Source organism: Armigeres subalbatus, chromosome 2 (genome assembly GCF_024139115.2).
Source record: "Armigeres subalbatus isolate Guangzhou_Male chromosome 2, GZ_Asu_2, whole genome shotgun sequence".
NCBI classification, from domain to species: domain Eukaryota; kingdom Metazoa; phylum Arthropoda; class Insecta; order Diptera; family Culicidae; genus Armigeres; species Armigeres subalbatus.
Window position 1 is genome coordinate 90,477,608 of NC_085140.1, and position 15,718 is coordinate 90,493,325.

At 40.9% G+C, this 15,718-nt stretch overlaps 2 protein-coding genes across 2 annotated transcripts in view; one reads left to right on the top strand and one right to left on the bottom strand.

The window, feature by feature from the left end:
- Nucleotides 1-109: 109 nt before the first annotated feature.
- Nucleotides 110-5,899, top strand: LOC134209087 (serine protease SP24D-like; the record flags this gene model as incomplete). Its single annotated transcript, XM_062685066.1, has 3 exons — nucleotides 110-175; nucleotides 4,939-5,288; nucleotides 5,353-5,899. Coding segments are annotated over 3 exons (945 nt in total), but the record flags the coding sequence as incomplete, so codon positions are not given.
- Nucleotides 5,900-5,929: 30 nt separating this feature from the next.
- The window catches only part of LOC134209866 (uncharacterized), a 50,535-nt gene continuing 40,746 nt past the window's right edge, over nucleotides 5,930-15,718 (bottom strand). The window contains exon 3 of the mRNA XM_062685886.1: nucleotides 5,930-7,560. Within this exon, the coding sequence (XP_062541870.1) occupies nucleotides 6,388-7,560 (1,173 nt within the window). The 3' untranslated portion in view covers nucleotides 5,930-6,387. The remainder of the gene's footprint in view (nucleotides 7,561-15,718) is intronic.

Consider the following 15,718-nt stretch of genomic DNA (forward strand, 5'->3'; position numbering starts at 1 on the left):
GAGGATGAGGTTCTGCCGCAGGAGTGGATGGAAAGTGTCGTTAAGTTGTCCTATCTACAAAAAGGGCGATAAGCTGGATTGTAGCAACTACCACGCAATCACATTGCTGAACGCCGCCTACAAGGTACTCTCCCAAATTTTATGCCATCGACTAACACCAATTGCAAGAGAGATCGTAGGGCAGTACTAGGCGGGGTTTATGGGTGAACGCTCTACCACAGACCAGGTATTCGCCGTACGCCAGGTATTGCAGAAATGCCGCGAATACAACGTGCCCACACATCATCTATTTATCGACTTCAAAACCGCATATGATACAATCGATCGGGACCAGCTATGGCAGCTAATGCACGAACACGGATTTCCGGATAAACTGATACGGTTGATTAAGGCGACGATGGATTGTGTGATGTGCGTAGTTCGAGTTTCAGGGGCATTCTCGAGTCCCTTCGGAACGCGCAGAGGGTTACGGCAAGGTGATGGTCTTTCGTGTCTGCTATTCAACATCGCTTTGGAGGGAGTAATACGAAGGGCAGGGATTGACATGGGTGGTACGATTTTCACGAAGTCCGTCCAGTTATTTGGTTTCGCCGATGACATTGATATCATGGCACGTAACTTTGAGAGGATGGAGGAAGCCTACATCAGACTTAAAAGCGAAGCTAAATGAATTGGACTAGTCATCAACACGTCGAAGACGAATTACATGATAGGAGGAGTCTCAAGAGAGGTCAATGTAAGCTACCCACCACGAGTTTCTATCGATGGTGACGAAATCGAGGCGATTGAAAAATTCGTGTATTTGGGCTCACTGGTGACCGCCGATAACGATACCAGCAAAAAAAAATTGGAGACACATCATGGCAGTAAATCGTACATACTTTAGGCTCCGCAAGACGCTTCGATCGAATAGAGTTCGCCACCGTACCAAACTGACTATCTACAAAACGCTTATTAGACCGGTAGTACTCTACGGACACGAGACCTGGACGATGCTCGTGGTGGACCAACGCGCACTGGGAGTTTTCGAAAGGAAAGTGCTGCGTACCATCTATGTCGGATCTATGTCGGACAGTAATCCGGTGCAAATGGTTCTCAACAACTATCCGACGGGAACAAGAAGGCGAGGTGCACAGCGGGCAAGGTAGATCGATCAGGTTTAGGACGATTTGCGGACCCTCCGCAGACTGCGTGGTTGGCGAAGTGCTGGCATGGACCGAGCTGAATGGAGAAGACTTTAATGTATTGCACAGGCCACTCCGGCCTTAGTCTAGTAATAAATATAAAAACGCATGTTTGATTATTCATTGAATTATTCAGTCAATCAAATTGATGTCCGTTTAAACTATCCTGCTTGAGAAGGATGCGCCTTTCTTGTGCTTTCTTCGAAAAGTTGAAATCCGTGACCATGTACTCTACTTAAAAGAAATCCTGCAGTCGTATTTTAATGAGTAAAATATGTTTACACAAAACGTCCGATTGAATAGGAACAACGCTCGTACAACGAAAATCGGGTATAACGGTTATATCGCATGATTCCTATTCGATCCTATTCGATCTCTAAGCACGTTAGCTAAGTGAGTGATTTCGTTCATAACTACTATGATCGACATATCTCGTCTCATTACTTAATACTCGAAATTTTACTGCCCACATGGTTGATGTTGTTAGATCACAGCTCTATCACTTAAAATAAAGATCCTTTTAGCTGGCCTTGTTCACAACTAAAAGTGTCTAGGCTTGCGAGAACTAAGCATTGAATACCATTTCTATAAGCAACACTCTATAGAAACATATTCTGCCATAATGATAAGTTTCTTCCCACGAGAAATTCAACAATGGGACAAATCGATCTGATGATTTCACTGGTTCTTCGAACAATGTTTGATATCTTTTACTGGTTTCGGAAAAGAAACACGTCAAAATTGAGTCAAAATCTCCAAAAACTAATATGTGACAATTGGTATTTATTAAGGGTATGCGGTAACACACTTTTTACTAACGAAACGAAACGAAACGAAATTTGAAATGTCTATGTTGATTCGGATCGAAACGAAACGAAATATAGATTTAATTTCGAGACTTCGAAACGAGACGAAATCATAGTTCATTTAATTCGAAATTTTTCGAAACGAAACGAAATTTTAATTTTTTTTCCGCGGAATTTTTATTAAATTGGTTTTAATTGGTTAATAAATAACAGAAGAGGCCGTCGGAGATAAATCATCACATTCTCGCCGCATATACATTTGGCGATAAGGCCAGCATTTGTGCCGTTTTCCCGCTCCCGAAAATGATTAGTTTTATATCAGTTTGATTTCAGTAAGTATAAAAAATATAGAAATTGTGAGATTTTCCATATACGGGTTCGTTTAAAACCTTAGTTCACCTAAAAATAATGTAATTATGCTGAAGCATACTTCATATTGTCTTGTCGGCTTGGTTTTATAGTATTGAGCTAAGTCACAGAGTTGAGCAACACATGAGCCATTTAACGGAAAATTCTATAAGCATCTGGATTATGTTTACTTGTATACCATATACACCAAATATGACCATTAATGGTTCATACGAACTATATTTGATCATTTGAACACGTTTTTGGACGATGTATTTTGATGATAAATTTTGGTGAAAATGTTCACGGTTCAGAAAAGTGTCCCCGAGTACCGGACACTATTGCATCATGTGCTTATATGACCAAGTTCCTATTACATGAGTTAAGACATCATTTTGAATAGTAATTTAGAATAGTTGTTTCAAGTTGTAGATATTAACACGTGTTAGTAGAGCTTTTTTGACTCCCCACTTCCATATCTAACATCCTGCTCAAAATTCTTTCCATTTTCAATGACATCTTCAAATTTTGTTTCTGCTTATTTCTGTGGTTTTCTGATACCTCAGAAAGAAAAAACAAATGAATTGAAGTAAGTTTAACAAAACAGGTGCAAAGAATGGCTATTTGATCACATGGAAAAACTCACTGTCCGGACCCGGGGGACAGCTACCGGATACAGAAATTTGGTTTTGCACCATAGATACATTATATATCTAACAAATCATGATTGCTATTTGAAATATGACTAATATTGACCATCTTGACATAATCAAAATGCATTCGATTGATTTTAATATTGTTGATTCAAACCTTCTAAAATAAGGCGAAACATGAAATTTTTTGACATTTTTGTTCAATTTCAAATTTTGTAAAAAGTTTACGACATGAGGATCTGATATTCCATGCAGGTAAAGGACTTTTCAATAGCTTTCTTTTGTACTATATAAGATGATGGAGGGATCTCTGCAAGTGCCGTTTTTAGAAGTGTCCGGTATTGGGATGACCACAAATCTTCCATGTTCCTTACATATTGTGCAAATAGTCAAAGAAAAGCTTAGTTTGATTAACTGTACACATCGTAATTGCTAATCATGATTGGGCGAGAAATAGCGAATATGCAGTATGCACACCTCACCAATTCAATAATATACTTGCTGCGTAGTTTCCAATTCATGACCAATTACGATGCTGGTCACGTCCTTACAGTCTATTTAGGATTAGGAGAGGAAAATTAGCTTAACACACATTGTTATAAAAGACCGAGGAAAGCTCTGCTTCTCCGTCAGCGTAATGGGAAAGGAATCGTTGGTTAGTAGAGAAGGTAATTCATGTGAAGCCCCTTAGTAACCGACTAAATATTAGTTAAAAAATATATTTATTGTAAGCGAAGTTATTTTGAAAACAGGAAGAGGAAAACTGTGTTTCAAATCAATCCAAAGCAAGATCAATGTGCTTCGTTTAATAAGCTTCTACACACTCAGTTTTTATTTCTGCAGCTCGGCAAAATCCGCACAGCCGTGGCCCAGCATAATAAAAAACTGATATCCCGTCAAAAAACAGGTTTGTTTGCTGGGTTTCAGCAAATTATTTGCTGATTTTCAGCAACTTTGACAGATATCTCGGCAAAAAACATGTTGTGCGAATCTCGGTAAAAGTTTAATAAATTGCCGAGATCCCGGTAAAAAAAATTAAGTGTGTACAATACGATCGATTCCGAACTAATTATTGTTTTGCTCTTCGATGCAGACTAATGTCTTATCACTTCGCGTTCTCCCACACTAGCTGACGTGATCAGCATCTACAAGATCGATTGTACACTGGTTAAGCAAATCTGCTTAACTTTCAAAAGGACCTAAGTAACATTTTTTTCATGAATTAATTTGAATAGCGCAATCAACAGAAAAGCATGAAAGCTTTTGATTGCAGTACTCAAATTAATTCATGAAAAAAATGTTACTTAGGTCCTTTTGAAAAGTTAAGCGAGAAATGTCTGCTACGCTAGGTAGATTTTTTTCACTTCGCGTTCTCCCGGACTAGCTGCTGTCCCATGACCAGCAGCAACACGATCGATTCCGCATTCATATTGTACAAATAGTAAAAAACATCATAAAAATATAAATTCGAATCTTGAAACACTGAAAACGTTTTATAGAAGAAAACTACATACATAAGTTTAAATTTGTTTCGAAATTCCGCGGAATTCCGTTAAATTTCGTTAGAAGCTAGTTTTTACTAGCGAAATTTTTGTAATTTTACGAAACGAAACGAAATCAAAAAAATGAGATTTCGCCATGCTCAAATTCCGCGAAATTACGCGGAATTTCGTTTCGAACCACCTGAAACGAAATTTTTCGAAATACCGCATATGCTTAGTATTTATGTGTTGGGAACTCACTTATTGCGCAGATTATGGCACCTGCACGGTACATCAAATGCGGGGCTTTCTGCAGATGCTGATCAACAACTTCAAAGGAAGGATCAAAGAATAGGTACTTGATACAGATTTACAACGTCTAAACTTCTCCTGGTATCTTATCATCAGTGATATTTTGTTTTTGTTTATTTGAAGACTGACCTGAAGTGCTGCTGAAGTGTGGTAACTTAATGGTCGACATTCATCCACTTGTGAAGTGAGAGCCCTTAATCACTTGAGTAAGATTGATTTCATGAACTATAAAATACGCCTCAAAGTGACATCTAAAGCTATTCTGGTTCGCAAATACCGAAATCAAAACATGATAATCGAAGCGATCGTTTCAGTACTCTTCGCGGCTTCGGCCGTCACGGGCCTTCCGACTACCAAAATCGTCGGTGGTCAATACGCAGAGGAACATCAGTTCCCCTATCAGGTTGCGCTTCTGTATTTCGAAAATTTCCGTTGCGGCGGTTCGATAATCAATGAGCAATGGGTGCTCACCGCTGCCCATTGCGTTCTAGCTGGATCCAACAAGTAAGTATTCGGCACATCGTACTTTTATAGCTCGGGTATTCATATTTTGGTTTCAAATTTGTAGGCTTCCTCCAAATACACTGAAGGTATTCGCTGGATCGTCAAACTTGGCAGCAGGAGGCAATATGTACGAGGTTGAAGACACATTCGCTCACGAATCATACGGAGACTTCAAAAATGACATTGCACTGATTAAATTGAAGGAACAAATCGAGTTTGATGAAAGCATGCAGAAGATCGAACTATACGGCGAAGAGTTGGAGGAATCTACACAGGTTACCATCTCCGGATTTGGACGCACTGGGACAGATATGTCACCTTCCGATCAACTGAAATACAACACAATGTACGTCTTGCGAGAAAGAAATTGCTACGCCGAAACGGGAATAGTACACCAAGGTTTGATCTGCTTGAACAGTGGCATCGACAACGGGGCCTGCAACGGAGACTCGGGCGGTCCGGCAGTTTATGACGGACAGCTGGTGGGAGTGGCTAACTTTGTAATCGATGGGTGTGGAACTCAGCATCCGGACGGATACGCGAAGGTTGCGTACTTCACCGAATGGATCAGGGATACCATGGAGAACCATTGATTCGCTTGCTTTCTCCGACTTTTGAGACTGACATAAAAGACACATTGGTACGTTCATTACATGAAACAGGTGCACATGATTTATTCGCGATTTGGAAGATGATAAAATGGAATCAGATACATAAATATTGTGTAATGTGTTCGCCGAATCGTTCCGAATCGGCGCCTAATCTATCAGCCTATGTACACAGCATAATCGTAAATTAGTATTGAACCTCTCTTCTCAACGAGAGGAAACATATGCTTCAAGTCTTTTATATTCCATGCTGTGTGTTGCCTAAACTTAATCAGTAACAAAGAAACTGTCTATAGCCATCAGGAAATGAGAAAATCCTACTATCTCCTCAGTACTAAAAGTAATACATAAATAGTTCGTTTATAAAACTAAATCCTAATGAGTTTATCAGCTCTTGTTCATGTTATACACCAATTAGCTATTGATTTTTTTTTTCAGTATACCAGAGTACAATTTGTTACTATCGAAAGACATCTCTTGTGTGCTAAAAGCTACGCATCCAGCTCGATCACTTCGTCCTTGATGCTCACGAAGGGATGCAGCATGTGCGGCGGAATCTCTTGTTCGTCTTCGTCCTCGTCCTCGAGCCTCGCCCGTTTTATATTGAATTCGTCATAGGGGTAATTGTTGCTGTCGGAGTTCTCCCCGCCGAAAAATCCAGAGTTCTCCAAACTGGACCGACTGCTGTCATTCATCTGCTGCTGCTGGGACTGAGAGAGCTGTTGCTGTTGCTGCTGGGAGAAGTGCATCTTGATGACATGCTTGGAAAAGTTTGAGATCACGAAACGGTCGCCCTTCTTGGTGGGCAGTTTGGACACTTTGATCTGAACGGCACACATTGGGCACTTGATGAAGGCGTTGTAGCCGTTCAGTTCGTACGTGACATTGATCATTTCTTCGGTGAGGGTGAGCTTGATCGGTTGCTTGTCGCTCCACATTTCGATCAGTTTGATGATAATGTTTTGGATTTTTTTCACTCGGACTTCGTCACTGAGCGGTGGATAAACCGTAGCTTGCTCGAAGGCGAAGGGAGGATTTTTGGTGGACGCAATTTTGATATCGGGAATGTGGTCCTGGAGCATCTCGGAAGCTTGATTCACTAACTCCTGCTGCTGCTGATGCTGTTGCAGTTGCAGTTGCTGCATGAGGGCCCGTTGCTCTCGGATTTCTCTAACCAGGTTGATGTCTGCTATTCTTTCCTGCTTTTCTGGTCGCTCTATAACACGTTCCACCACACGCTCGGGTCGCTCCATTCGTTCCATTCGTTCCTGTACGGGAACGGGCCGTTCCGGTCGATGATGCACCATGGGGTCGGCGCGATCGGCACGTTGCAGTTCCTGAGCGGCATTTGTGTAATTCAGATAGGCACTCATCTGCATCAGCAGCTTCCGATGTCCGGGAACTAACCGGAACTCTCGCGCAGGATCGGTACAGAAGATGTGAAAGTAGAACTGCGTTTGCGGGACCAGGTGGATCAGTTCTTCCCGGGCAAATCGTTCCATATCGACAAAGTCATCGTCATTGAGGTTCCGTAAACTGCTCTCCTGCTCGTAGCCACACATTTTCAGCAGATTCTTGAGGTAGATCGGCACCGAACCGCAAACCCGCTCGATTCTGCTCCAATTGATGTTGGAAGGCTTCTGCAGGGCGTTTGAGGCTTTGTCCTGAAAAGTTGAAATAAAATCGTATTAATCCATCGCTAATTTTTTTTTAAGAGGTTTGATACACATAGTTAAGTTTGCCATTTTAAGGTGTTTTTATGAGATATTGCGAAAAAAGATTCGGCTGCCGATAGAACTTGAACCCACACTATTCCATTAAGTACACGGACGTATTACCAATTATACAACAGCTGCCCTTGCGAGAAGTTGTTACATAACCAACTAATAACGATGGGATATCATGGCATCTTTAGTAGAGTTATAAAATTGTATGGAAGTTCTTCTTCTTCTTCTTATTGGTATACATCCCCGCACTGGGACAGAATCGCCTCGCAGCTTAGTGTTCATTAAGCACTTCCACCCACTGCACTGTTCTTAACTGCGAGGTTTCTAAGCCAAGTTACCATTTTTGCATTCGTATATCATGAGGCTAACACAATGATACTTTTATGCCCAGGGAAGTCAAAAATTTTCGAATCCGAAAATTGCCTAGACCGGCACCAGGAATCAAACCCAGCCACCCTCAGCATGGTCTTGCTTTGTAGCCGCGCAACTTACCGCACGGCTAAGGAGGGCCTCATAATTGTACGGGAGTTAGTTAGGAAATGAAATTGTAAAAATGCCAACTTCAACAGACGTTGTAGTTTTATAAATTCGAACAGTTTCGTCAAAAAATTTATAACTGGAATACTGCTCAGTTGTATTTTTGCACGAATTTACAACAGAATTTACTCGAGTTATATTTTGTTCAAAACAAAGTAGATCACTTCATCAGCTTCGAAAAATTCAGTTTCATCGACATCACAGCAGTTTGGCATTTGAATTAGCATCGGAAGATATATTTTTGTTTTTCATTATAAAAAAAAAACATGTGCAGTCTGTAACTGCTACTGAAGATGCATTTCCGGTTTTATATCTTTGACAGTTGTAAAATCTGTAAATCGAGGAAAAACTACAATTGTAACACTACCAAAAATGCCCTCAGTCAATTCCCCGTATCCATCGAATAGGCTTTCACACCTTTTCTCTCTACCCAACATTTCACACCTTTTGTATTGGTAATAAATAGCGAATAAAATGTCCAGGGTTGCTAAATAAAGAAATACGACATAGTCGAGACATGTTTTAAATTCTGCAAAATTGCGGATCTGGTTAGAAAAATAAAACGTGAGCAAGGTGGTTGGATCAAGTACGAACAAGCTCTAGAATGCACAACTCGCGTTCAAATGATAAGCAACTGCGAATGGTCTATCGATTAAAGAAGTAAATTAAAATTATAACATTACTTTTCTTTGCATTACTTTTCGTTGACCAATATAAGAAAGTTTAAACCATTTAGAATATATTTTCGTTTGATATCCAAATGAATTTCCGCTATAAATTCGAATAAATCTCGAACAAGATTTCGTTGGAAATTATGATAAAATTCCGTTGGAAATCAGAATACATTTCCGTTAGAGACTAAGATAAAATCCCGTTGGAAAATCAGATGAATTTCCGTTGGAGGATTGGATGAATTTTCTTTGTAAAATCGGATGAATCTCCGTTGGAAGTTCGAAAAGAATCATTGGAGAAGGCTGCGGAAGAAAAGCTCAGATGGGAGAAGGAGTATCTAGCGAAAAAGTTCGAACTGATGCAGGCTGAGCCAGACGAAGAAGAAGTGTAAGAAGTCGTCGTTCGCTGTCAGGTGTGCAGATAGCTCAACAGTGGCTTCAGGACGATCCCATCGGCTCTGGCATCGGGTGCAATGAAATCCCCGCCGGTCCATTATCACAAACAAGGACAGTTCACAAGCCAAGACAGTCAGTGCCCACAACAGTAGCAGCAGATTCGACACCAATGTCCGGTAAACAAGCGGAGTTTACCTTTGGTCTTAATCCGAGTCAGCCGCTTACTCAAGAAGAACCTAGGTGGCATTCTCAGCAATCGAGTTGTCAACAACAAGCATTGCTTGAAGTTCAAGGTTCGTTGGACTGGAGTCTATCTTAGGATCCGCCAGCAACACCGAAGCCTCTTCCGATAGCTCTCGATACGCGGTGGATTTGCAGGAAATTCAACGTAAGAATCCAGTTTCTGTGGGTGCTACTATCCAGCATTCGTTGCCAGCGCGTGAATCGTTGGTGCAGCATATAGCATGGTTCGTGGGGAATGCACAATGCAGCAGCAGATCCTCGCCACTTCAGCACCGTTGATGTCTGGCCTCGAATCGTCCACTGGACACCGTGTGTCTGCAGCAATTACTTCGGTGAGTCAAACGTGCTCTGATCAGATTGCATTACAAACTAGACCATTGCAAAAAATGAAACATTTGACATACAAAAAGTGTCATCTTTCATTCAACACACTCCTATTTTCTCGACCGAATCATGCAGTTACCCATTGTATCATCAGTTGCACTCAACAACAGTGCATCGACAATACTTCCGCACGGTGACTTGTTTGTCCCTGCACCAATGACTCCATCTTGGATTAACGCTCCGACTGCTCAACAACTCGCTGCCAGACACATCGTTCCCAGAGAACTTCCCATCTTTTCGGGCGATCCAGTCGAGTGGCCGTTGTTCATAAGTTGCTATCAGAACACGACTCAGTTATGTGGTTTCTCTTATGGGGGAAATTTGATGCGATTGTAACGGAGCCTTAAAGGAAATGCACTAGAAGCAGTACGTAGTTTTCTGTTGGAGCCCTCATGGTCGGTTCCCATGATCATTGCTACGTTGCATAAACTCTACGGACGATCCGATCTAGTCATCAATTCTCTATTGCAAAAAGTTCGTACTACACCGTCTCCAAAACCAGATAAGCTAGAATCCTCAATATCTTTTGGACTTGTCATCATCGCGCTGCTGGACAGCAGGCCCACTTCTCTAACCCAGCTTTACTCCAAGTGAATAGTGAATAAACTTCCGACGAATTTGAAACTAGATTGGGCCCTCTTCAGGCAAAAGTGTCCTGTGGTTGATCTAGGCGTATTCGGGAACTACATGGCGCAACTAGTGGTAGCTGCAAGTGATGTTACATCTTTTCCACCGCTTGAAGAGCCTCGTTCTTTTTCCGTCAAACAGAAGACGAAAGAGAAGTTGTACGTTAACACCCATTCAACCGGTTATCCATCGGAGGTTGCCAATAAACAGCATCAACCCAGCTATTGCGGAGACAAGCATATCCAGCCGAAGCCGTGCCCGATTTGTTGCAAACCTGGACACAAAGTTCGGGATTGTGGCGTGTTCAAGAACTACAATTTAGAGGATCGTTGGAAGCGGACGCAAGAGAACCATTTATGTAGACGGTGCCTAGTAGCGCTAAAGAAGTTTCCTTGTAAGGTGACGATGTATGGAATGGATGGATGTAAAGAACGGCACCACAAACTATTGCACCCGGGCAAGCCAGAGTCCGCAGTACCAATTGAGTCTCCGAAAGTGAACAAACGAATTAACGCCCTGAACGTCACTACGTTACTTCGCATCGTCCCAGTGACGCTCTTCGGAAACAATAGATCCATCCATACCTTTGCATTTTTGGGCGAGGGTCTTCATCAACAGTTTACAGTTGACCAGCTATCTAATCGATTTCCTTATCTTCGTGGTCTGTCCATCGAAGGATATTGCAACGCAACTCCAACTATCCTCATTGGCTTGGACAACGTGTATCTAAAAATTCCACTTAAAATTCGGGAAGGTAGGATTGACCAACCGGATGCAGCAAAAACTCGACTGGGTTGGTCTGTTTACGGTCCCTTTTCTGACGAAGATTTCTCAATGAAACAGTGTCACATCCATCTCTACCAAGAAGTTCGCAGTACTGACGATGAATTGCATGATATTGTACAGGACTTTTTTTTCGATAGAAAACGTTGGCGTTGCCATAGCACCATTGCTGGAAGGTTCCGATGAAATGCGTTCAAAGAAATTTCTGGAAGAAACTACTTTGCGATTGCCATCCAGAAGGTTTCGGCCAGGACTATTGTAGAAACATGATTACATCGACTTTCCAGACAGCAAGCCCATGGCAGAGAGTCTATTGAGATCCTTAGAACGTCGGCTGATGCGGAAACCTGGGCTTTTCGAAACTCTCAAGCAACAAATGAATGAATATCAGGAGAACGAATTCGGACACAAAATTACAAATGAAGAATTGTATTCATCGGATCCTAAAAGGGTGTGGTTTCTTCCACTAGGGGTAGTGGTTCATCCTAGAAAACCAGGGAAAGTCCGCATGATCTGGGACGCAGCACAGTCCAGCCCTCATACAAGTCCAGGACAAAATCTGAGATTGCGTTCAAAACTTCATCACAGAGTAATTTTGAAACGTTGAATTCATTTTGAGGTTAAAATGGTTATCCGACATTCTTTATTTTATCCAAAGGCTTCCGCAATCACAAGCCCTAGGATTTAGAACAAAGACAGCGTCCTCATTCTAACATTGCACCAGTCAAATTCCCGCTTTGGTGCAGCTATGCGCAATTCACCACACTAACCACCAGAAAATAGACAACAAAATAGATCTTAATACATAATACCAAATCTTTTCGAATCATTCCCAAACAAGTTTAGCCAAATTTCATTTTCCCATACATATTTGTTTGGGAGACACTTCACGGAATGAACTTCAACAAGACACCAAAAATGTAATTAACAAGCTACAATCAAAAATTATGGAACTACTCCATTCAACATATATGTTAATTTAGAAAAATATGGGCTTCACGAAAATCACGAAAACAAATTGAGATTTTGAACGGCTTTCCGTCACAGTGGCGCAGCTGCGACGGTACGGGTCAATCACTAAATTCCGTTTTACTCGCAGGTCTAGATTTGCTGACGTCCCTTTCATTAGTTCTCTCCAGATACCGACAACGGCAAGTCGCCATTGGTGTTGATATACAAAAAATGTTTCCTCAGTTCCAGATAAGACCCGAAGACCGGCACAACGGTTCTTGTTCCGGAGCGACCTCTCCAAATCACTGGATACGTACAGTCACTCTCAAAATTGAGCGTACAGTATGGATTAGTTGATTACATTCGAAAATTTCAAAGGAAATTAAATGGTTGGCTCGGTTATTTTTTATGCATTTCAATATTCATCCCTTCCTTCAATGTATGCGTACATAAAATTGTTGAATTTTTTTCTCTAAAGTTCATTTATTTGAAAATAATCTCAAAATACGCCTATACAAATATCTCAAAATACGCCTAACATCTACAAAATTGAGCGTACAGCGAACTTTTTTCTATAAAATTTCTTATTATAAACACGATTAATGTATTTTAATATTGTTTTTTCATGATTACACTTATAATAATAAACATCCGCTACTTAAACATTCAATGTTTTGAAATTTAACCATGTTTTAATCAAAATGGCGAACAAGTAAGATGCATAAACAATGCTATTTAACAATTCAATGCTGCTGTGCAAAATAGATACTTCAAGATATGAATTTCACCGGTATCGTGTCTTATATATGATAAATAATCGAAATCGAGCAAGACATACGATTAATTTGGGAAAATTCAGTCGGAAAATGATGAAAACAGATGTAAACATACAGAGAAAACGACAAATGTTGGGAATGACATAATTCAAATTTAATATGTCTTTTACTTTATTTTGTTTTAAAGCTCGATTTTTGTATTGTTGTATTGTATCCCTTATGTAACAGATCGTGGAGATTAATCCAAATTCAATTATGAAATTACGATTTTAAGCTATCTTTTCAATATTAAATCAAAAGTGCTCTACGGGGTTGAAAAGCTGTATTTATGTTCGGTACCTTAAGATATACCTTGTACTTTTATAATTTGACTTTGAATGATTGGATTCAATAATATTACTCTTAATGATTGACCAGAGACAAAAATCGAGCTTTAAAACAAATTAAAGTAAAAGACATACTAAATTTGAATTATGTCATTCCTAACATTTATCGTTTTCTCTGTATGTTTACATCTGTTTTCATCATTTTCCGACTGAATTTTCCCAAATTAATCGTATGTCTCGCTCGATTTCGATTATCTATCATATATTAGACACGATACCGGCGAAATTCATATCTTAAAGCATCTATTTTGCCCAGCAGCATTGAATTGTTAAATAGCATTGTTTATACATCTTACTTGTTCGCCATTTTGATTGAAACATGGTTTAATTTCAAAACATTGAATGTTTAAGTAGCGGATGTTTATTACTATAAGTATAATCATGAAAAAACAATATTAAAATACATGAATCGTGTTTATAATAAGAAATTTTTTAGAAAAAAATTCGCTGTACGCTCAATTTTGTAACATCTAATGGGCGTATTTTGAGATTATTTTCAAATAAATGAACTTTAGAGAAAAAAATTCAACAATTTTATGTACGCATACATTGAAGGAAGGGATGAATATTGAAATGCATTAAAAATAACCGAGCCAACCATTTAATTTCCTTTGAAATTTTCGAATGTAATCAACTAATTCATGCTGTACGCTCAATTTTGAGAGTGACTGTACGTCATGGATGTCGCGACGTTTGGTGTGACATGCTCGCCCTATGCCGCGCAGTTCATTAAGAACACTCCTCACGGAATCCAAGTTTCAAAGTGCTCGCGTTTTCGGGGGCACACCACTCGATACGAAAGCAACGCACAACTGTCATTTTTATTATTTCACGCATGCTGCGACACAGCAAAGCTAAATCAACAAAAATGACAGTTGTGTGCCGCCTCCGTATCGAGTGGTGTGCCCCGAAAACGCGAGCACTTTGAAACTTGGATTCCGTGAGAAGTGTCCTTAAGAATCGAAATGCTAAAGATTTCGAGTCCGAGTTCCCCAAAGCAGCTGCCGCTGTCATCCACAACCACTACGTGGACGATTACTTGGACAGCCTAGACACTCCAGAAGAGGCCATTAATATGGCTTTGCAGGTAAAGATGGTCCATGCAAAAGCAAGGTTTCACCTACGAAACTGGATGTCTAGCTCTAAAAAAGTTCTAACACGGGAATCCGCGGAAGAAACAGTGAAGTGCTTCAAAGAGCATACATCTTCACCTTCAGAACGTGCTCTAGGAATGAGTTGGTATCCTGATTTAGATGAATTCGCTTTCGATATTCTTTTTCGGGAAGAGTTGATGCCATTAATTCAGGAACAGCGTGTACCCACAAAACGGCAATTACTGGTGGTGTCGCTTATTGAGGTGCACGGGAAAATTCCCATACATACGTGTGGCGTGCAAAAATCGATTGGGACGGAGAAATATTAAGCGAAATGTTCCAGGAATGGCATCGGTGGATCCGTCTGTTAGGACAACTGGGCGCAATTCGCATACCAAGATGCTACTTCCCTGGATATCTTCTAGAAAGCTTCAAGACTCTGGAACTACATATTTTATCGATGCTAGCGAGGAAGCATATGTGGCTGCGGCATACTTCCGGATCGTAGATCAAAGCCAAGTGAGCTGTGTTCTGGTGTCTTCTAAAATTAAAGTGTCGCCGTTAAAACCTCTTTCAATACCCCGTCTCGAGCCACAAACGGCATTGCTATGATCCAGATTGGCGAAGCCTGTGGCAGAGAACCATACTCTTCGCATTCATCACCGGTTCTTCTGGAGTGATTCTGGTTGCATTCAGATCAACGCAAATACCGACAATTCGTAGCGTGTCGGGTGTCGGAAATCTTGGACTCATCACAAGTAGAAGAATGGCATCACGTTCCCTCTCGCTTGAATGTCGCCGGTGATGCTACCAAGTGGAAGGAAGGCCTACAAATCAACATTCATTACCGTTGGTTTCGGAGTCCAAGCTTCTTGTACGAAACTTCAGATTTCTGGCCCCTGTTTGAGACCAATCAATCCAACCCACCTTTGACTACTGGTCAGCGCATCCAAACCGTCCATCAGGCTGCAGAATAATTTCATCTACACACTGACCTACTGACCACCTATTGACTGGCCGAACGATCGCCCTGCAGAGTTGTTTACGTGCGAGACAATAGGTTTCTGCGACCAGCGGTAGGATACATGCCATCATCGTCATCGTTTTTCCTTCAATCCATCAGCACTTACACGTTCGATCACCGATAGCCGTATGATAACGGCGATAAGAGCGTGAGATCTTCGCTCTCGGATCACTACTGCCGAATAATCGTCGATCAATCGCATCACAGCAACTGCAGCAGTACC